General features: G+C 41.5%; 1 protein-coding gene across 2 annotated transcripts in view; it reads left to right on the top strand.

Annotated features, from left to right (window-relative positions):
• Positions 1–8793: 8793 nt before the first annotated feature.
• The window catches only part of ITGA2 (integrin subunit alpha 2), a 110394-nt gene continuing 97354 nt past the window's right edge, over positions 8794–21833 (top strand). The window contains exon 1 of one of the 2 annotated variants that reach the window (XM_047871110.1): positions 8794–8940. Coding sequence is in view for 1 of the 2 variants with exons in the window: in XM_047871101.1 (XP_047727057.1) it covers positions 9208–9262 (55 nt within the window). In the remaining variant the exon portion in view is untranslated. Of the gene's footprint in view, positions 8941–9070; positions 9263–21833 lie in introns of those variants that run through there. The other variant, XM_047871101.1, reaches the window with a different exon arrangement.

Here is a 21833-nt window from a genome sequence, read left to right as displayed (position 1 = left end):
GTATATGTCATGACCCATGGACACAAGGAATAGTTCATGGGTTAAGGGCCCTACATATATAAGGGGGAACAGTGAGAGGAAGACATTTAGACATTTGCATGAATGGGATCTCATCTGCACTCAGAAACTGGCAAGGCTGATGAGTTTCAGTTTATAAATGTGTGAAAGTCACTACCTCTACATACATGTCATGGGCTGCAACTCTAACAAGAAAACTAACTACATTATCATACTGTAACATGTGAAAATGTATGGTTTTATAGGCTTTAAAAATGTTAGCCCCCCCTCCTCAAATTTAAGTCTTGAGACATCTTCATTTCCCTGTAGATCTAGAGACTTTTGATGGAAGAAGCCACTTTCCATATAACGACTTTTATAAAAGTTCATGTCGAATCTAAAGAAAATGTGCCTAAATAGTCTTTCATTCCACTAAATGGCATAGATCACACCAAGTTTCCATATTCTCTGCTCATACACCTCATAGGATTTCATCTATAGCAAGACTCTGGAGATAATATTTGGTAATGAGATTTCAAGCTTATTGAGGACAGCCAGGTAACATTGGTTCCTGTCACAGTGCTTGGACTATTACTTTGCACATGGTAGGTACTAAGTAAATATATGTTAAGTAAATGAATAAATGAAAAAAGTGACATTTTTGCAAGATTTTCATCTTAATCCAAGAAAAGGATCGTGTTAGAAATTATAAAAATGTAAGAGGGAAAGAGAGGTAAGAAGTCCAGAGGAGAATTATGCAGGAAACTTAAAGAAATACTAGAAGACCACAAGCTAGACCAAAGTTTGTGAGCCAAGAATAGAAGTTTTGCTTTCTCATATAGCATAATAGAGAATGTAGAAGCAGAAAAGATTTAACGATTAAGACTGAGTTTCCTGGCAAAACAAGTTCCAAATCTTTGAGGCTCTCCCATCTTCACTGATTTCATTCTTTTGATGTATAAACAAAGCCCAATGGCCTACCAGTCAAGTAAATTCTAATGGCAAAATTGGCTCTGTTTAACTTTTTGATATTAAACATTTGAAATGTAGTTCCATCTAAAAGCATAGACTCCAATCTAAATGGTACAATCAAGATTACTTCAGGGGCACCTGGGTGGCTCAGTCAGTTAAGTGTCCAACTCTTGGTTTCAGCTCAAATCATTATCTCACAGTCTGTGAGTTCAAGCCCCACATCAGGCTCTGCACTCACAGCATGGAGCCTGCTTGGGACTCTCTCTTTCTCTCTCTCTCTCTCTCTCTGTCTTTGAAATTTCCTCATATCCTTTCAATAATTTACCTTAGGCTAGTTAAAGTAAGATTGATTTTTCCAGCTTGAAAAATAACTGATGTCTAACTGAAACATCCAAGTTTTCCAGAAACAGCAAAGAATAGCCATATAGCTAGTTTAAGCCATCATATGACACATTTTTTAATAAAACAAACAAACAAACAAACAAACCACAAAAAAATCCCTGAAGTACAGGGGAACAATGTTTTCCCTTCACTGGACTTTTCCATGTTCTTAGGGATAAACTTCCTAACTTCTTCTTTTCTCTGGTTCATCTTAATACGTGAGTCAGATGTTAGTTGAACAAACGTGTTTATTCATTAGTGGAAGAAACATTTACTGAACACCAACTCTGTGTCAGGTCCTGTTTTGGGGACTATGAGTAAGGTTAATGAGACATGGTCACTGTCCTCAAGGATGTCCAATAGGAAAAATAAAGAGAAAATATTAGGAAGATACCAGGGAATTTCACGGAAAGGGCAGCCAGAGCTCCCAAATGACTGGAAACAGAAAATAGAATGAGAAAAAGAACTAAAGTAACTTCTCTCTCTCTTTCTCTCTCTCCCTCTCTGTAATTCATGCATGCCTCAGTGTCTTGGTCTCTCCTTTCTGTTTTCTATGAATACCCACTAATTGGCTTTTTCTATGCTCATTTAAAAAATGGCTGCCCCAAGTGAACATGAATTCCTAGTCCCTGTGGTCAGCGAAGACTCTCTAAAATCTCTGTATGCTGAATATCACTGTCTAGCAGAAAATCTAATCAATCCAGTTTGGGTCAGGTGTCTCTCCATATCACTAGGAGGCAGGATGACTTCTAGAGGGAGATCATGGCAAACTCTGAGAACAACCTGTGGGAAGAGCTGGCATTAACTTTGCATGTCTGCTACACACATGAAAGTAAATAAGGACAGTCAATTTTAGTAATGCTAGAATAAAAGTATGAATAAAATGCCTACATGAATTGATGGGTCCAGGGCCTGACGAACATAGAATTATTTTAGTTTTGTTTATTTGTTTTGTATTTAAGTTAGAAATGCCTCTCTTATTTTGGGACATCATACAACTCAACAAGTGCCTGGAAACATGTAGGTGAGTCAAATTCAATGGATTCTCAAGCTTACTCAGTCTTATCATAGATTTACTGGGTAACATTTGAGGAGTCACTGGTTACCTCATTTCAAATTTTCCAGGAGTTACATAGAATTTCACATTTCCTACCCTTTTCAGGTCTAGGTGGAAGAAGGTGGAACTCTTCAGAAATTCATTTCAATTTGGCAATTATTTTTAGGAACTATTTGTCATGTACAGGACTAGACATGATACAAACATATAAGACTTCAGAGATCTAGGATTTAAGTGAGAAAGTGGAGTATCCACATAACTAAAGTCAAATCATACCAAAATAGATACAAAAGAGTTTTGGTAAGAGAGACAGCAGAGGCAGGTTGAGGTTCAACTGAGAGCTTAAACACTAAGGTGCTTGAACTTCATCCTGTAGACTTCCAAAGATTTTCAACAAATCCTGTGTTTTAGAACGAGAATCATGATAATAGCATAGAGTGGAGTGGAGACAGGAGAAGAGGAAGCATAGAGAGATTGCATAAGAGACTGCCATTGTGGGGAGAGATCAAATGGACTTGAACTAATGAGTGTAGCAATGGAACAGAAAGTAGGGATGGATAGATAATCATGTTAAGTATAAAGACAAAATTGACATGGTATGGTGGTAGCCCTGAGGATGGAAAGCAGAGGTTTCTGGTTTAGGTGATTGTACATGGGGAATGAAATAAGCAAAGAGCTGGATTTGAAGATAAAAAGAGTTCAGAGAGAACACTGGTGAAAATTCATCTGAGCCTCCTCTCCGAAAACCCCCAGCCAAGGGTTGGAAAGAAGAATGGAGAAGCCTCGCTCTATCTCTTAGCAATTCCCAGAATGTGGCCCCTAGGTGTCTCCAGACTTCTTGAGGTAGTCAGTAGGTCAAAACTATTTTCATACTAATACTGAGACATTATTTGCATTTTTCACTGTGTTCACTTTTGCCTTCAGTGCGAGAACAGTGATCATCAATAAGAGTAAATATCTCATTTTTCCCCACTGGATACTCACAGAAAAGGAAAGAGAGGGAGGGGGCACGAGGAGGAGAAAGGAAGAAGAAAGGGTAGGAGAAGAGGACAGAGGAAGGGAGGGGAGGAGGGAAGGTGAGAAGAAAGGAAGGAGGAAGGAAGGAAGGAGGGGAAGAAGGAAGGGAGAGAGGAAAGAGAAAGCTAGTTTCACTTAAGAATGTCCTTGACAGGGGATGCCTGGGTGGCTCAGTTGATTAAGCTTCTGACTTCAGCTCAGGTAATGATCTCATGGTTTGGTTTGTGCTGACAGCTCAGAGCCTGGAGCCTGCTTAGGATTCTGTGTCTCCCTCTCTCTCTGCCCCTCCCCACTCATGCTTTCTCTCTCTCTCTCTCTCTCTCTCTCTCTCTCTCTCCCTCCCTCCCTCCCTCCCTCTCTCTCTCTCTCTCTCTCTCTCAAAAATAAACATTAAAAAAAAAAGAATGTCCTTGACAAAGCAGTAAAAATTAACTACCTTTATTAAATCTCAACCCTTAAGTACATGTCTTTTAAATATTTTGCATGAGTAGATGTAGGCATACACATGCTTATGCTGCACCCTGTAATCAGGTAGTTGTCTCAAGGACCTATAAATGGAACTAGGCACATTCTTTTTTTAATGTTTACTTATTTACTTTGAGAGAGAGGGAGAGAGAAGGAGGGGCAGAATGAGAGGGAGAGAGAGAATCCCAAGCAGGGTCCGTGCTGTCTGCACAGAGCCCAACAGAGGCCTTGATCTCACAAACCATGAGATCATGACCGGAAACGAAATCAAGAGTTGGGTGCTTAACTGACTGAACCACCCAGGTGCCCCCTAGCCGTGTTTTTCATGGAACACCAGTTTTACTTGAAAGAACACTGATAGACAAACTATAACTATTCAGACTTGGGTATTTGGTAGACATTTCTCAAAAATGAATGAAGTGGACCTTTCATTTCATACAGAACAACTGATAGTATGCATGGCTAATGATAAAATTCAAGCTTTCAAATGGAAGTTGGAATTTTGAAAAATGTGTGTCTGCTGGCATGAGCTTGACAGCTTCCCAATATATAGAGACTTTCCTAATGAGGTTGGTGAAAATACGATTATTTTGATATTGTGTAATGAAATGTGTCAATTATTGGAAAATCTGCATAACTCAGTGAACCAACATTTTCCAAATGACCAATGCATGATGGGACAAAACCTTGCATGAGTAAAAGATCTATTCAAAGTGCTCAATAGACCAATGAATTTTAATGCACTATGTGTTGAAGGAGGTTATTAAGAGGATGTGACTGCTGATTAACCTGCAAGATGGACCCAGGTAACTGGAGACTTCTTATCCTTTCCCCTGTCCCTGAAACATATGTTCTGCTACTGTTTCCACACTAGAAGCCACTTCAGGGACACAGCTTTGAGAAAGTAAGGTGTTATTGAGACCATCTCAACTGTATAAATGACTGAACCCTGCTTGTTCAGGCCTCTACGTAAACTTAAGATTCTGGCAGCAAGTATGGAGATTTACTCATTTTGTAGCCACTCCAGACAAGCCAAGTATATAAGTTCCCTTGCTTATTAAAATTGTCACTGCCCAATCTGAAATGGTCTGCCTTTTTCTTTTCTCTCTCCTTGCCCTCCATGTATGGGGGCCAGTTTCAAATTTTAACCCCAGGAACTTTGAGGTTGCAAATCAACACTAGGGTAGAAAAAGTTTATTGATGTGGTTTCAGATTCCACATTAGAACTAGCGTTTAGGAAACTACTACTTGTTGATTTTGAGGGCAGTATCAAAGGAATATCCACAATTATGTCCTGTTTTTTCAATTACATGTGTGTGATACCAAATTAATTCATATAATTTGACTGAAAGTACATATCGCAACAGATTGGGTGCAGAAGCAGATATGAGAATCCAAGTGTTTTTTTTTCCAAGTGTTTATTTTTTAAGCCAGACAGTGAAAAGATTGGCAAAAATGTAAAACAATGCTCTTCTTCTCATGATTTTCTTTATTTGAGGAAATATAGTTATTTTTTGTAACATATGCTATTTATGTCAACACATAAGAGCCTTATTGTTGAATTAATACATAATGAATTAATACATAAATATTGGAAAATGTATGTTTCAATTTCTTACATGGTAAATATGGGGAGAAATAATCCACATAAACAAAAGTTCTTTGGGATCCTCAATAATTTTTCCAGCTTTATTAAGGTATAATTGACAATTATAACTTGTATATATCAAAGATGTACATCAGTAGGTTTTGATATACATAGTGATGTGATTATCACAATCAAGATAATTAACATATCCATCACTCACAGTTACCATTTTTGTTTGTTTTCTTGTGAGAACACTTAAGACTTAATCTCTTAGCAAGTGTCAAGTATACAATATTATTAATTATAGTCACTTGGTTTTACACTAAACCCCCAGGACTATTCATCTTATAACTGAAAGTTTGTACCCTTTGACCAACATCCCCCCATTTTCCTCACCTCCAGCCCTGGTAACCATCATTCTAGTGTCTGTACTATGAGTTGACTTTTTTAGATTCCACATGGAAATCTCCACATGAGATCTCCACATGAGATCCTACAATATTTGTCTTTTTCTGTCTGGCTTATTTCACTTAGCATAATGTCCTCCAGATTCATCCATGTCATTGCAAATGGCAGGATTTCCTTCTTTTTTATGGCTGAGTAATATCCCATCATCTTGTCCTTGTGTGCAGAGCTGAGCAACCATGGTGCCCCAAGTGTGGTTGCTGATGATGTTTCTCATCGAGGGCAGTGTGGCTGGGGGCACTGTCTACCTGGTGTATGACCAGGAGCTGCTGGGGCCTAGTGACAAGAGCCAGACTGTCCCTCGGAAGTCTGAGGAGGTAGTTCCCCCAGCCATAGACTAGTTAGCCACTGTGTGTGTGAGCAGACCAATCTGAAGATACCCCAATTCCCAGCACCCCCAAAGCTTAACTTTCACATCCACAGGTCCTGGAATTCAGGCATCATAATGGTGGCTCCCTCCAAGGAGAGCTGGGAGTACCTGAGCAAACTAAGTAGCCTGTCAGAGGAGACCACCTGCCCCAGTCAGGAACAGGGGCAGGGGCACCAGAGACCTGGAGACTCCAGACTGGGACTGGGACCCCACTCCAAGGGCAGCTCCCAGCTCTGCCAGCCCAATAAAGGACTTCATGAAATGTGAAATATATTAACATTTATATAGGGGCGCCTGGGTGGCGCAGTCAGTTAAGCGTCCGACTTCAGCCAGGTCACGATCTCACGGTCCGTGAGTTCGAGCCCCACGTCAGGCTCTGGGCTGGTGGCTCGGAGCCTGGAGCCTGCTTCCGATTCTGTGTCTCCCTCTCTCTCTGCCCCTCCCCCGTTCATGCTCTGTCTCTCTCTGTCCCAAAAATAAATAAATGTTGAAAAAAAAATTAAAAAAAAAAACACATTTATATATCTCCATCATCTTTTATCCATTCATCTGAGAGTTTCTCAGTAGTTTTAAGTGTAAAGGTCTCCCTGAGACTAAAAGTTCAAAAAGCCCTGCCTTAATTTTATTTCCTCAGAATGTGGTGTCCAACACCTAGTCAGAATCGTTCCTAAGAAGATTAAGGCATGAGTTCTCAAACTGCTTTTTCTCAAGAACGCTTTATAGTTTTAAAATTAATGTGGGGCAGATGACTCTTTGTTTCTTGAACTTTGAAATTTTTGCCTGCTCTGGAAAAATATAGCTCCTGATTTATCTGTACCTCATGCCAGCATAATGTTAACTTGTCCAGCTCTGAGCACAAAAGCAAAGAAGGGAGCATTTTCCTCTTGAGCACCCAGAGACAAAGCACAGATTCCTGTCTCACATGAAGGGAACTATACTGCCTCCCAAACAAGGGTCTGTTCCAAACACTTACTCACATTTCAGTGAGTCAGAAGGAAACAGACAGATATTCATCTCCCTGAAACCTGGCTGACTTCCTGCAAGAAGTCTGTGAGGAGAGTCAAGGTTGGGGGTCAGGGTTAGTGAGCAGCCACCTAAGAGCTCTCAGGTGATATCTGGAGTCTTAGTAAGCAGGTGAGGACTATACAGACAGGTCAGGAAAAAAAAAATGCCTTCGAGTGTTTGTCAGGATTAGTCAGTAGAATTAGTAAGTGACAGATAAGAAAACAGGAAACAACCAGGGGCTATACATTTTGAATTCAAAGGTATTGGGTTTATAGTCATGATGATAAACAGGAGCAGCTGCCGAATACCGATTTACTACTTTAAAAATTCAAGATTCCAGCCTCAGCTATAAAGGGGAGCATTTGATTTTTACCAGTTAATTAAGTCCTTCCACTCTGAACCACTTTACTTCTTTTTTTAATGTTTATTTACTTATATGGCGGGGGGGGGGGGGGGGGGGGGGAGGAGCAGAAAGAGAGAGGTGGGGAGAGAAAAAGAGTAACCCAAGCAGACTCCACCAAGCAGTCAGCACACAGCCGGATGTGGGGCTGGAACCACCACTCGTGAGACCGGGACCTGAGCCAAAACCAAGAGGTGGACACTTCAAGGGACTGAGACACCCAGGCGTCCCTCACTTTACTTCTGAGTGGCAATATCCCAAGCATCACACAGTGCTCATACTACTTGCTTCACAGAGATTTGGAATGGCGATAATAATAATGATTAGACTAGTAATTCTTTAATTGTAATTTATTAAAACACTTGACTATTTCACAGAAGAAGTCCCTGGAAGAATTCTGGTTTCAGTAATGCGCTGGGGATTTGTGAGTGAACTTTCGAAGGAAAAACCAGATTTAAAGAAAAGTGACTATCCTATTTCTTAGGTTGGCAAGTCAAAATCTCAGATAGGGTTATAGAATGTCCTTTTTCCAGATCTGAGACTAAAGTAATGGAAGGAAGTGGTCACAGTGTAATACAGACAAAGAGGAAGAGTCACAATTTCATATATGGGTTCTCACTCGTCTCTGTGTCTTTTAGTAAATCGCTTAAACTCAGTAATCACATCAGCTGCTTATTATCTTGGGGGAGAGGAATGAATGAGAACTACACACACACACACACACACACACACACACACACACACACACACGATGCTCTTGCGACAGGTCTTGCTTAAATATACTTCGGATAATCATCACTTGTGTGCAGATCTTCTTTCCTGTCGAGTTAGTTTCTAACCTGGTCATTCTGCACTTATTTTTGTCCTTTTCTCCACCCACTTGAGAAAAGCACAGAATGCCACGCACCGCGCCACCCCTAAAAGCGTGGCTTCGGGCTCGCGGCTGCCCTTGCTCCCCACCTCTGCACCTCTGGAGCTCCCCAGGCTCCAGGAGCCTGGAGTCACGAAGGGCTGCAGAAGCAGCAAGGTTCTCCGGGTGGGAGACCGGGGGTCTCCTGCGGGGCGGGCTGCAGGCCATCAGGGGGCGGCGTAGTTTCAGGCCGGCTCCCGCCCGTCGGGTGTGCCCCGCCAGTCCAGTGCACGGCAGGAAAGGGGCCAGGCGCCCGGATCCCAGCCCCGCAGCTTCGGCGGTCCCAGGACCTGGACCTCTCAGGGCAGTTAAGGTGCGGTTTCCGAGGGTGTGGTGCAACGCAGGTGCCCGGCGGGGCTGCAGGGCCTGGGCTCGGCGGGGCGGGGCCGGGGCAGATCCGGTGTTAGCCTGGCCGAGGGGCGGGGCGGGGCGGGCCTTGGCGCCCCAGGAGCTGCCAGGCAACTTTTCTCCGTCCTCACCCCGGCGGGGGAGAAAAGCTCTCGGGACGGCTTCTGAAGAGTCCGGGTTCTGGAGTCCCTCTGCAAACCGAGAGCAGCTACCGTCCCCGGGCAGGCTCAGGATGCGGCCAGGACGGACAGGGGGCGCGCCGTTGCTGGTGTTAGTGCTCAGTCAAGGTAAGCGGGGAGTTCGCTCTCCATCAGCTGCTGGAGGGACCTGCGCGGGGCCTGGGCGCAGGAGGGAGGAGTTTGCGGGATGAGGGGCGCAGGCAGCTCGCCTCTCTGCTGGATTCCACGTGGACCCCGGCTCCCAGCCATCCGGAGCTGTGTAGAGAAAGACTCCCCATTCCCTCTCTCCCCCGCCTGGTGTCCCCATAAAGCCTGACTCACCCTGTCTGTGAAGCACCCTTCAAAGTCAGCTCACTGCGCGCTTTGGTTTTAGAGCCACGCGCACGCACACACAGGCACAGGGGCAGTGGAGACTAAGGGGTGTCCTGAAGGTCCCTGAGAGTCCCGCAGCGTGGTTTAGACTGCCCGTGCCGCCCAGCATCCGCACCCGAGCGTTCTTAGGATCCCGGGAATCCGGTTCTGGAAAGCAGCATGCACCACCCCAGCGCGATGCCTGCTGGCTTTGCAGGAGTCTGGGAGCCCCAAATGCTTGTTTTTCAGCCCCAGGGTGTGAAGTATGCTCCCATTTCTTCAGGCCGCAGTACTGACGTTTCTTTCCTTAGCGGACGTGGAGAAACCAAGCGCCTCTTAAATGCTTGGCAGATGGGAATTCTTCCTTCCCTTCTGCCTTCCTCCAATTGTTGTAACGTTTCTGTTCAACTTAGTGTAAACTTAGGCCAGGAAAAGTTCTTTTTACTTTCTTGATCTCAGCTGCTGCCAACAAGAGAATTAACCGAGGCCATAGCTCCAGCTGCAGGGCTGTGAGAGTGGGACCCACCCATCACCTGACTCCTTTTGCACAAAGTTGTGTGACCATCATCCTTCACGTGTACCTCCTCCAGATCTTTTCCAGAGCCTGGTGTGTGCTTACGATCGGAACTTTAGTTTACTGGGAGGAGGAGGGGGGAGTCGCATTTAAATTTTGTAGTTTGAGGGGGATCTGAGTGGCTCAGTCGGTTAAGTGGCCGACTTCGGCCCAGGTCATGATCTTGCGGGTTGGTGAGGTTGAGCCCCACGTAGGGCTCTGTGCTGACAGCTCAGAGCCAGGAGCCTGCTTCAGATTCCGTGTCTCCCTCTCTGCCCTACTTGTGAGAGAGCTCTCTCTCAAATATAAAAATAAGCATTAAAAAAAATTTTTAATTTAAATTTTGTAGTTTGAACAGCTATCAAAACAAGTGTTTTTACAAAGAATATAAGTATTTCCTAAAATATACACAAATATTTCTTATCCTCCATTGAGGCATTTAGGCACGCTATTTGTTACTCTGGAAGAAACCTAATCTAGATAACCCTGTAGCATTTACTTCCAGTCAAAGATAACAGAGAAATAGCACCACCATCCGTACCCCCAGCACAGACTATGCATTATTAGGTTTTCCGTCTAGTTCTGTGTCTGGTGCTTCACAGATATTATTCTGTGCTGGGCCCCTAAGAGTGTTTTGGGGGGCCATCAACCTTAATCTGGGGGGTTGGGATAAAGTTGGAGTCACATTGAAATCAGTCCCTGGAACACCACAACCTTCCCAAGAACTAATAGACATTTAAATCCAAGCTTTTCATCTTTCTTTAATTACCCATTATTAATAGAAGCTATGAAAACATAACATCATTTTCTTATCTTTGAAGTGTTGAGGCTTGTTTTTTAAAGAGCAGTGAGAAATACTTTAGTGGAATGTATTGCTGCAAGGCATGAAGTCAGGTATAGAGATTCTTAACCTGGAGTTAGTTAATAAGGACAAATCAGTGCAAGCAAGCAAAGGTGATTTAAAATGACGTCTGTACAAATATTTTTTTTTACATTTATTCCTTCCTCCTGTTTCAGTTACTTGCATACTCAAGAACTAAGTTTTCTCTTAATTCAAGGTACTCATAATAAAGCTTTGTCATTTGTGATATTAATCCAGGTTCCTAGGGAAGCAATGTGATTTGCTGATACCACGAATGTCCAAGATTAACATGAATAATTAAATGTCTAGGTCAGTGATAGCTGAAATTTTTTATGGCATTACTCTGTGTAAAATTTTTGAATAGTCATCATTACTACACACACACATATAGTTGTTTATAAATTATATACCCGTACAATTGTGTAATATAAATACATATCAAAAATGAAAATGTAACAAGCACATGTGTGTGTGTTTATACATCTTACCTCCTCTCCAGTATACATGCCAACCAGTGTAGAAACTTAAAACCCTCAAATCTCATTTTAACACTTAGAGTCAAATACACTTTCTGTAAACCTTCTCATGGGTATTTAAGAAAAAGCAGTGCTCAGGGTTCAGTTTCATATTTATCACCTCGCATTGATCACCCCTTGGTTTAAGTGCCTGCAGTCATTGAAATGGTAACCGGCAGGCAAAGGATGGAAAAGAAAGACCGTAAGGGGCCCAGATAATTCATAGTCTAAATAATAGGTCCACAGAGGAAAAGAAAATGTAATTTTAAAATGCACGATGGCACTTACATCCTCGTGTGCTGCCAGGCCATGGATAATCCTCATCTTTTCTCCCTGTGTCTGGCGCCCTGCCCCGGAGTCACTGCCTCTTTAATGAGTACCTTCAAATCCTTTCTCTAATTCCCTTCAAGCTGTAAATACTCTAATTTCTCTCAGAATAAGTAAATCCTTCCTTTAATATGTATTTTGGCAGCTCTGTCCTCCTGAGACACCCTTGAGACACCCTCTACCTCTGTCTTCTAGTCTCCCTATTTTCCTAGTTTCCAGGTGGTTCTTCCTCACTCTCTTTCACAGGCTCCTCTGTTTAGCCCAGTCCTTGGTGTTTAGAGTTCCATCCTGGGTCCCTGTCTTCATTCCACCTGGTCTCTCTGGGCTCGTTCCCCCACTCAAGTCAGGATCTCCAGCCAGACTCTTCTCCTGGTTCCAGATCGGGATTTCCATCTGCTACCAAATATCTCCACCTAGACGTCCCGTAAGCATGTCCTCAATGCATCCTCATCTGAAGTCAACACCTGCCCTCCAGAATTCTCTGCTGTATCGTCTCTGCTGTATTGTTTAGCAAACACTAAACCCGGGGATCTTTTCCTGTGTTTCAGGCTGACAGCCCATCTCCAAGTTCTGTCCTTCTTCCCCACCTCCTATAACTTCCGCCACCACCCTTGCTTTCTTTGTGTCTAGACAACTATAAAGTGTTTTTTTCTGTTTTTTGCTCTCATCCTTCTGGTCCATTCTTCTCATTGTCACTAGTGTTATCTTTCTAAACACTCATCTGTATCCAGTCAAACCCTTGCTTCAAACTTTTGGTGGCTCCCCATCTCACGAAGGGTGAAGTCCAGATTCAGGCTTTTCTCTGCTACACTCCTCCTGCACAGACTCAAACATGGGTACATGTACTGCACGTAGGCCCATACATGATACACACACCCCAAAGCCACATACATACACCTGTACACATCCTTCTGTGTTCTGACTGCACTTGATCAGACCATATTTAGTGCTATTTTCCAGACTATTCCCTTTGCCTTCACTGCCTTCATGCTTTTTCCCTTCTCCCCTTATCCCTTTGTAATTTACCACTGTCCTATGTTAGAAGAGACAAAGCCAAGCAAAATTATAAAGTAGGGAAGTTTTTATTTTATAACGAAAAGAGGAGTCTGAGGTAACCTCTAATTTCTGGAACCAACCCTAAACCACCTCTTCCCCCTTATGCTCAGCACCTTCACAGCCTTAAACCACCCTCTGATAAAGTAACCTCCCACCCCATAGCTCTCCAGCTATACCTGCCCCACCCCGACTAAGCTTTGCTCTCAGAATTCCTGGTTCACAAGCCACTGTTTGATTTAAATCCATGCTTTGGGGCTCAGGATCAGAATTTAAAGACAATTATTCACACATTTCTGATATATAGACATATTTGGAAGCAATTGCTTAAATGTTAGCACTGTACCTCCTCTTTCCTGAGAAATTAAAATTCCAGTATTGCCTATATCACGTTGTTGTGAGATGAACACCAAGATAGGTACATTTCAACACCAAGAATCAGTGAATGCATCAGCTCGAATGAATTCCCTCTAAAGTAGGTGATGTCTGTTCCTGTCTTAATGTGTTAACAGCCTTGGGCCTATTAAAAGGCAGAAGCCTGTTAATGTAAAGAGATGAGCTTCTAGTAATGGAATTTTAGACATTCATAAAAATAAAGACACAAATCCAAGTCAATATGTCAAATAAAGAAGTTCAGGAAGAATGGGAAGAATATTTGGGACCAAAAATATCATCCTGATGTCATAAGAATGTTACCACTAGAGTCAAAAGTTTTAATCTGGACTATTAGCCTTGCTCAGCTTGGGGAGTTACTGAGGTAGGATGGTTTTTGTGTTTTTTTTTCTTTCATTTGTTATGGTGACTGATTATTTACCTAGAAGAACACGTAGAAGAATGTCTCTCTAAAGTGAAAAAACTTAATACCTCAAATCCTGAGACAACAATAGATTCTGTATATGAAGGTGATTCCTGTGATGCCCCTTCAGATGACCTGTAGGTGCTTTGTTGATCTGGCCACAGTGAATTCCAGAAAAGTAGTATTTGAACATATTTTTAGGCAGCAACTTTTCTGCAAGGAAACCTGCTAGGCCCAACTATAAGAAACTTGAAACATGGTCCAAAGAGTTTACAGGCTATTTGGAAACAAGTCCAACCATGAGGGAAGGACATTGTCTCAGTCCCCGGAAGATACCTAACCAACTTCAGACCCTTCCATCCTCCTTTCTGACAGAAGTCCAATTATTGGGTTACCTCCTCCTCTGCACAGCTAGGAGGTCAAGGGGACCTTGAAGGGTAGTTGCCCTGAGCCATTCCTGGTCATCTCATACCTCTCTCTAATGTCTGATTTAGACATGGGCATGTAATTACTATGACATGTGGAAGGAAATCTGCTTGGGGACTTTTGGGAAAGAATTTTTGATTCTTAAGAGAGACGTTGGTTAAGAAATGTATTGCCAGGTCATGTGAAGCTTGCAACAGCTATAACTGTCCTACAACCATAATGTCAGCTAGCTTGAGGATAAAGCCGATACACTAGCCCTGTGGAGAGACAGAAAGCAGGTCCTTGATATTGTCTTTGAGTTTCTGAATTACTGAAATTTAGAGTCATTTACCTGTTTGTGCCTAAAAAAAAAAAAGTCTATGTAATTTAAAATGTGGTTATGTTGTTTTTGTTATGTTGTTTTGTAGTTTATGCTTATAACATACATATGTACCATAAGTTTCTATAGCGTAATAGTTACCATTTGGTCACATATAATTCATTGCTAAATGAGTGGTACAGAACTTAATGTTGAGTTCAGAGGATGGAGAAATGTCACTGTGATGCATATAAGTAGCAAACCTCCCCACAAGTCTTCACGAGGACAGGAAAGAATCTTTACTATTCGGATCCGCTGTGAAGGACTGCAGAAGTCAGAGTCCAGTTCTCCCCTTTTAAAATGGCTGTCAGTGATAATAATAGAGTAACATAACCAGGGAGAGGACCCAAGTCTCCAAGTTCCTGGGTCAGATGTTTTAGATACTGGAGTAGGAAAGGAGAAAGCCATTAAACATACTGTTCAAGGTATTCACAGAGGGTGAAAGCTGAGAGGTTAACAGGCACCCGACCATAAATGACCTTGTAAACGGAAGTCAGGAGCATGGATTTTTGAGGACAATGGGAAGGTTTTGAAGGGCCTTAAGCAGGGGAGTGATATGATCGGATGGTTTCTTGAGTAGATCACTCCAGTGGCAGGGTGGATGGTGGATTGAAAGGAGGCCAGACTGAAGGCACTACCTTTCTTAGGAAAGAAATAGTTCTGGTCTTAGTTTTATTGGGAGATGATGGTGCTAAAACTCAGTAGCAGTAGGGAAGGATCACAGGGGATGCATTTGAAAGGTAGCAAGGGAGAATGGACAGGATTTGTGGTTGATTTATACAATGGCAACAAGTGAAGGAGAAGATAAGACGGAGGCCTAGGTTTTGGGTGTGGACAACTCAGTGAGGTGCTACTGACTGAGACAAGGAGGCAAGGAAAGAAGGCAACTTAGACAAGAAAGATAATCAGTTCACTGTGACACGTTGTTAGACACATTCAGGAGCACATGTCTAGTAGGTAGATAGTTATAGATAGAGCAGTGTTAGAAGCAGGAGAGAGGACAAAAGGGGCTAGAGATTTAGGAGTCAGGGGCATCTAGAGAGTCACTGAAGACACAGCATTGATGAGTCAGGCAGAGACCAGAAGACAGAATTGTCCACAACCCAAGGGACTACCTGAGAGGGTCAGGTGAGGAAGAGGAGATGCCAGAGAGAGAAAAGAGCAGTGGGAGCAGTAAGTAGAAAGAATACTACAGTAAGTGGGGCACCACACAAATATTTTGAGGGAAGAGTTGGTCAGTAGGATCATATTCACAGAAGTCAAGCATGTTGGACAGCCTTGATGAGGACAGTCTCCATGGCATGAAAAAGCAGAAGCCAGAGTGGGGTAGGCTGAGGAGTAAGTAGACCATGAGGAAATGCAGACAGTGTCAGGAAGTTAGATAGTAAAAGAGAAGAGGGAGTGGCTGAGGGCCAGGAGGGGAGAGACTTCATAACAATTATTATAATGAGGTGTTTTGTGTTTGTGTTGTGTTTTTTGTTTTTTGTTTTACTTCTATTGCTTATGGCATTGCATGGTCCACTTGTGCTTTTTGAGAATTGCATTGAGGCATCTGTATGTGGCAAGAGTCCCTAACACAGGAGAGACTGGGGGAGAGGAGGAGCACTGATATTCATGGCAAAGGGGTCTCAGAGAAGGGGGGATGGAATGGGATGGCCACAACAGCAACAGCTCTGGCAACAGCTTGGGAGCCACAGATGACCATATAGGGAAGGCAGAGTAGGTTCTGGCATATGACATGGAGAGGATATGGGCTGATGAGACCAAGCTGAAATTGACGGCTGTGAGGGGTGCAGAGGGAGACCGCCAAGTTGTGGGAATAGGCACCCCTCGCCCTCCAGTGTGGCCACTTGGATTGATGAAGGAGCCCTTGTATTTATTTTTGTTTTAGAACGTACTTACTGCACTAATGTAGCTGTGATTAATAAACTTCGCATGGATTTTAGGGTACATAATATATAACAATATTCCAATTCTGGTCACAGAATTAATATCCGTGCTTTAGTCAGATTTCCTGAAAACACAAAGAGGTTTTTTTTAGAGCTACAGGTATGTTTCTCCAGTTAAGCTTTTAGTTCTTTATTTCTATCCAGTATAATAAAGATTCTCAAAGTCATCTTTTCGAAATCATAGTCCCATATAACCCAGAGAATTAGAGTTGGGTTTGAAAGGTTCTGTTAGTAAAATATTGAAGGCTTTTATTCTGTGTAACTCAATGGTGTTTTCACAGTGTTTTAAAACATTTTCACTTAATTATATAAATTAGAAAAGAAATTAATGTCAATTCTTAATTTTGTTGAAGTTGTGATTAATCCGAAGAGCTAGTATTCAAATATTTTTTCCAGTCTGTGCCTGCTGATTCTTGTACACATAAATTACATTTACCAACCAGTATAAACTTGAACTGCATATTTTTCTAATGTTTCCAGGTCCATAGAATATTGGGACTGTTCATAATTTTCAAATATATTGTTCTTCCTTTGAAAGAGTTGTCTGTTCTGTTGTCCAAACAGCTCATGGCAACTGTGCGATCTTGTGAGTGAAGATTCCCGCATTATTATTCTGTGTTCTGAAAGGGTAACTGTAGTTCTTCCTTTTAGTAGTTTAAAGTGACTAGGGACAGTTTTTACTACAGAAGCCATACATAACTCCTGATCATTGAAAGGCTTTCTGTATAAAAAATGAGGCTAATGTTTAAACAGAGCCATGGAAATAAAGGAGTGATGGACACTGTATTGTCAGTGTAAGAGATTATTTCATTGTGTTTTGAAAAGCATGAGCAAAGCTCTTGCGCCCATGGGTGCCTTGAACATTGGCAGTTGTCATTCTCTCCCATTCATTTGAAGGTGGCCTTTGTTTGTCTTTGTGCACGCCTGATCTCATTCCCATGGATACCGTGTGGAAATGCAGACTGAACTCAATCTGGCTTCTGGTCAGCTCAGTCAGATAACTCTATTCCAAACTGTTTACCAGTTACCTTCAGGTCCTTTCACCAAATAGCTTCATGGATGTTTGTTAGAATTTGGACACTGAATCTTTTGGATTTTATAACCTTGCCTAAACCATATTCCAAATGCTAGTGTATAAATAGATATTTTACAGCAATTGACTTAGTTTTTTCTATGTAGTTGTTAACATTGTTGAGGGGAAAAAAAGAATAACTTAGCCTTGGAAATGGAGATACTTTTATGTGATATTTGTTTTCTTTTTAGTATAAAAATGTAATAAATAGCCTGAATTTAAAAAAAGCCTTAATGAAAAATTGAAAGGTGATTAAATAAATAATTTATGTCAATGTCTTAGTCCATTTGGGCTGCTATAACAAAATACCACAGACTGGGCAGCTTATAAACAGAAATTTTTTGCTCACTGTTTCAGACGCTGGAAGTTCAGTGTGGTCACGTTCTGGTGAAAGGCCTCTTCCTTGGCTGGTGGAAGGGGCTGGAGTGTCTCTGGAGCCTCTTTTATAAGGCACCAATCCCATTCATGAGGGTGAAGCCTTTGCACCTCTAAAGACCCCACTCCCTAATACCATAATCTTTGGGGGTTAGGATTTCAACATAGGAAGTTGGTGGGGGTGGGGGGGAGAGGACACAAACATTCAGACCATAGTCCATAGTAATTAAGAAACCCTTTTAGGGGCACCAGGGTAGCTCAGTCAGTTAAGTGTCTGACTTCGGCTCAGGTCGTGATTTTATGGTTCGTGAGTTTGAGCCTGACATGGAGCTGTCCACTCTTAGCACTGAGCCTGCTTCGGATCCTCTGTCTCCCTCTCTCGCTGCCCCTCCCCTGCTCTCTCTCTCAAAAATAAATAAAAACATTTTTAAAGAGGAAGAAACCCTTTTATTATCAAAGTATTTAATTTTTGCCCCCAAATTATAGGACACCATTTTATTACTACTTTTTTGTTATGGTCTAAGTGAGATATGACCTTAACCTTTTTAACAGTACAGCCCCATGGTCTCTTTCTTACCTTTGTCCGTGTTCTCTCTTTTTGAAATACTCTTTATGCCCCAACCCCTATTCTGCACATCATTTATGTGTCAATTCCATCAAGGCTCATGCACCCCAGGAAACCTTCCTAACCCCAGTCCAATTTGGGTATCCTCCTCACATGCATAGCAGTTGTCACTTTCTATCTCAAAAGCCTGCTTACACAGCTCTAACCCACATAGACTGCAGACCCTGAGAAGACAGGGGCCATGTCTTTTTCACTTGTGCCAAGTTGAATTTTGTCGAATGAGTGATGACTGCATGAGACATGTAGGGCAGTCACTGTGGCGTGAATTAAAGGCACATTTTCTGAATGAAGGCCAAGATGAAAATTTCCTAGTTCTTTCCAATTAGAGTATGCAAAAATGCCTCTACCTGCAGGTTTATCTGCGTTTGTGAAAATATTTCTTTCATTGATTTTTTTTCCCTTCACGTCTTTGACTGAGTTTGTTTGCTCCTAAAATATCTCTTCTTTGTCTTGAAATGTCCAACCAGGCTAGCTGTATTTGAAAAGTAACAAGATGAATAAAAGTATTAGGACATCACTGACGTCTTTTTTCCCCCAAGCACTTTCCCATTCGCCTATTCGGTTCTCATAAAGCAGCACCATAATTTAGCTTCAGCTTGACTCTCTCTCCCACTGAATACATTCTTTAAAATCAGCTTCAGTTCTGTTCATCATTGTATTCCCAGGACCTGGCATATAGTAAGTGCCCCAAAAAGATGATTGGTAAAAAAATATATAAAAATAAACATAAAACCAGAATTCAGATAACTTTGAGGTACATGTGTCCATTAAAATACTAAATTTGGGTAATTAAAGCAGAATGTTTTAATAGTCTTCCAGGAAAGTGACCTATACTAAAATATTCACCTTAACAGAAATATATTTATATTCTTTCTTTTGATATTTATAAGTGTGAAAGTAATTTTTATAGATATACCTACCATCTATATGAAATGAACAATTTACTTTTTTGGTCACTTGATATCTTTTACATATACTTTTCTATATGGGCTTCATATTTACAACTTTGCAATAATGCATCCTGCCATATCATGACTATTGTTTCATTTTTGGATATTTAGGTTGTTTCCTGTGGGATTTTTCCCCTCCTGTAAATAATGTGGCTATAAATATCATTGTACAAGAAGCTTTTTCTTTCCTTTTTCCTTTTGGACAATTTCCAGCGGAGGCATTACTGGGTCAAATGTTACGGCTATTTTTTAGCTTTTGTTGCATATTGAACAGTGTAGGCATCAATAATGTGTGAATTTACAAACTTCACCAACATTAGGATTTTAATTTACTTTTTGTAGTGTTTTTTTTTTAACTTTTTGTCAGCTTGGTGGATGTAAAGTGATGCTTCCTTTTTATTTTAACTCTCATTCTTTATATTTGTCAGGGCGCACCTTTGAAGCTACTCTTTAAATATGCCTATCTTTTGAAAAATATGTGTAGGTTAGAATATTCTAGAAGTTAGGCCTAGAAGAACATCAAAAGATCATCTAATAAATGCCTCAGCTTTATAATAATCAGTTTTTAAAATGAATAATGCCCAGGACTCCAGCCTGCAGTGTGCTATCCATCATTTCTAAAGGCTCTTCAGAATTTCTTCTGAAAATCTCTTTGACAAACCCCACCCCTCACCCTTGGTCACCTATTTCCCACAGGCTGATTAAAATCCATTTCACTTGAGGAGTGGCAGTCCTCTGGTTAAGACTTCTGTTCTTCCATGGGACAGAACCCTTTAGGGGAAACACATTCCCTAAGAGAGAAGACATTCTGTTTGCCAGAGCACTTGACTTCGAGTGACCGAATTTGGAGATTGTTCTGGTTAGCTATTATCATGTAATCTATCATCCTAAAACTTAGTGGCTTAAAATGACAACTATCATTTGTTATCTCTCATAGTTTCTTGAGTAGGATTTTGGGAATAGCTTGGCTGGATAGTTCTGGCTTGAGGTTTTTCATGTGGTTACTTTCAGAGGGTAGGCAGCTCTTTCTCTTAGAGGGTAGGCAAGTGGTCTTGCCATCCTGGCATTCTCTGATAGCCTGACTTTTTATAGGATGACTCAGGGATCCAAAGGCATGTGTCCCTCCCAATATACTGGCAGAAACTGCACGGTCTTTTCTAACCTAGACTCAGAAATCATGCAATTGCCTCTGTTCATCAAAGCAGTCACAAAGTCTCACCTAGATTCGGAGGGAGGAGACTTATTTTCTTGATGAGAAGAGTGTCAAGTAATTCCCAGACAGATTTTAAAACCACCACAACTTAATCAACTTAATAGTGCTTATGAGATAGTTCATCATTTTTATCAGAGCTGTTCAACATGGGCATTATTGACATTGGGGCCAGATAATTCTTCCAGGACAGGGGGATATGCTGGGGGTGGGTGGAGGGGCTGTCCTGTGCACTATAGGATGTTGAGTGGCATCACTGGCCTTCACCCACTAGACACTAGTAGCCACCACCACCCCAAGCGGGACAACCAAAAATATGTCCAAAAATTACAAAATTCCCCCAAGGGACAAAATTCTCCCAGTTGAGAGCCACTACACTAAACAAACATGAACAGGTATACATAAGAGATAATGGGGCTTCGGTTCTAGACCACTACAATAAAACAAATATGGCAAAAAAGTGAGTTAAGTAAATTTTTGGCTTCCCAGTGTATGCAGGAGCTATGTTTATACTATACTGTAGTCTATTAAGTACATGATAGCATTATGTCCAAAAAAGTCCTTACCTTAACTTAAAAATACTTTATTGCTAAAAAGTGCTAATCATCACCTGAGCTTTCAGCAAGTCATAATGACTGATCACAGATAACCATAACAAATATAATAATGATAATGAAAAAGTTTGAAATATTGCAAGAATTACCAAAATATGTCACAGAGACATGAAGTTGAGCCAATGCTGTTGGAAAAATGCAGCCAATAGACTTGTTTGACACATGGTTGCACACTCCTTCAATTTGTAAAAAGAACAACAACAACAACAAAACAAAACAAAAACAAAACAAACCACGCAACATCCATGAAGCTCAATAAAGTGCAATACAACAAAGCGTGCCAGGATTAAGCACATTTACATTCATGGCATCAGGGAAAGAACTCCAGCCCTGAAGAGAAAACCAAACGCCATTGTTCCGAGTGACTTCGCGCATCATAGGCAAACTATTCCTTACCTTTCTGGGTCAATGGGAGGATCAAATAAGATTATGAATAGAAAAGTATTTTGCAAACTGGAAAAGCATTTATAAGGCTATTTTTTTAAAAAAAATCCATATATTTAGTATTCACTATTTTGATCATCATTCATTTATTGAAGAGACCCACTTAAGGGACATAGTGCCTGTCCTATGGCAGCAGCGTCCGACCCTGGGGAACTTGGAGGATTCAAGGCAGCTCTCCTTTTCCATTTCTAACATCACC

This window comes from Prionailurus viverrinus, chromosome A1 (genome assembly GCF_022837055.1).
Source record: "Prionailurus viverrinus isolate Anna chromosome A1, UM_Priviv_1.0, whole genome shotgun sequence".
In the NCBI taxonomy this organism is placed as follows: Eukaryota; Metazoa; Chordata; class Mammalia; order Carnivora; family Felidae; genus Prionailurus; species Prionailurus viverrinus.
The sequence above is the reverse complement of the archived record's forward strand: the minus strand, read 5'-3'. Positions and strand labels throughout refer to the sequence as shown.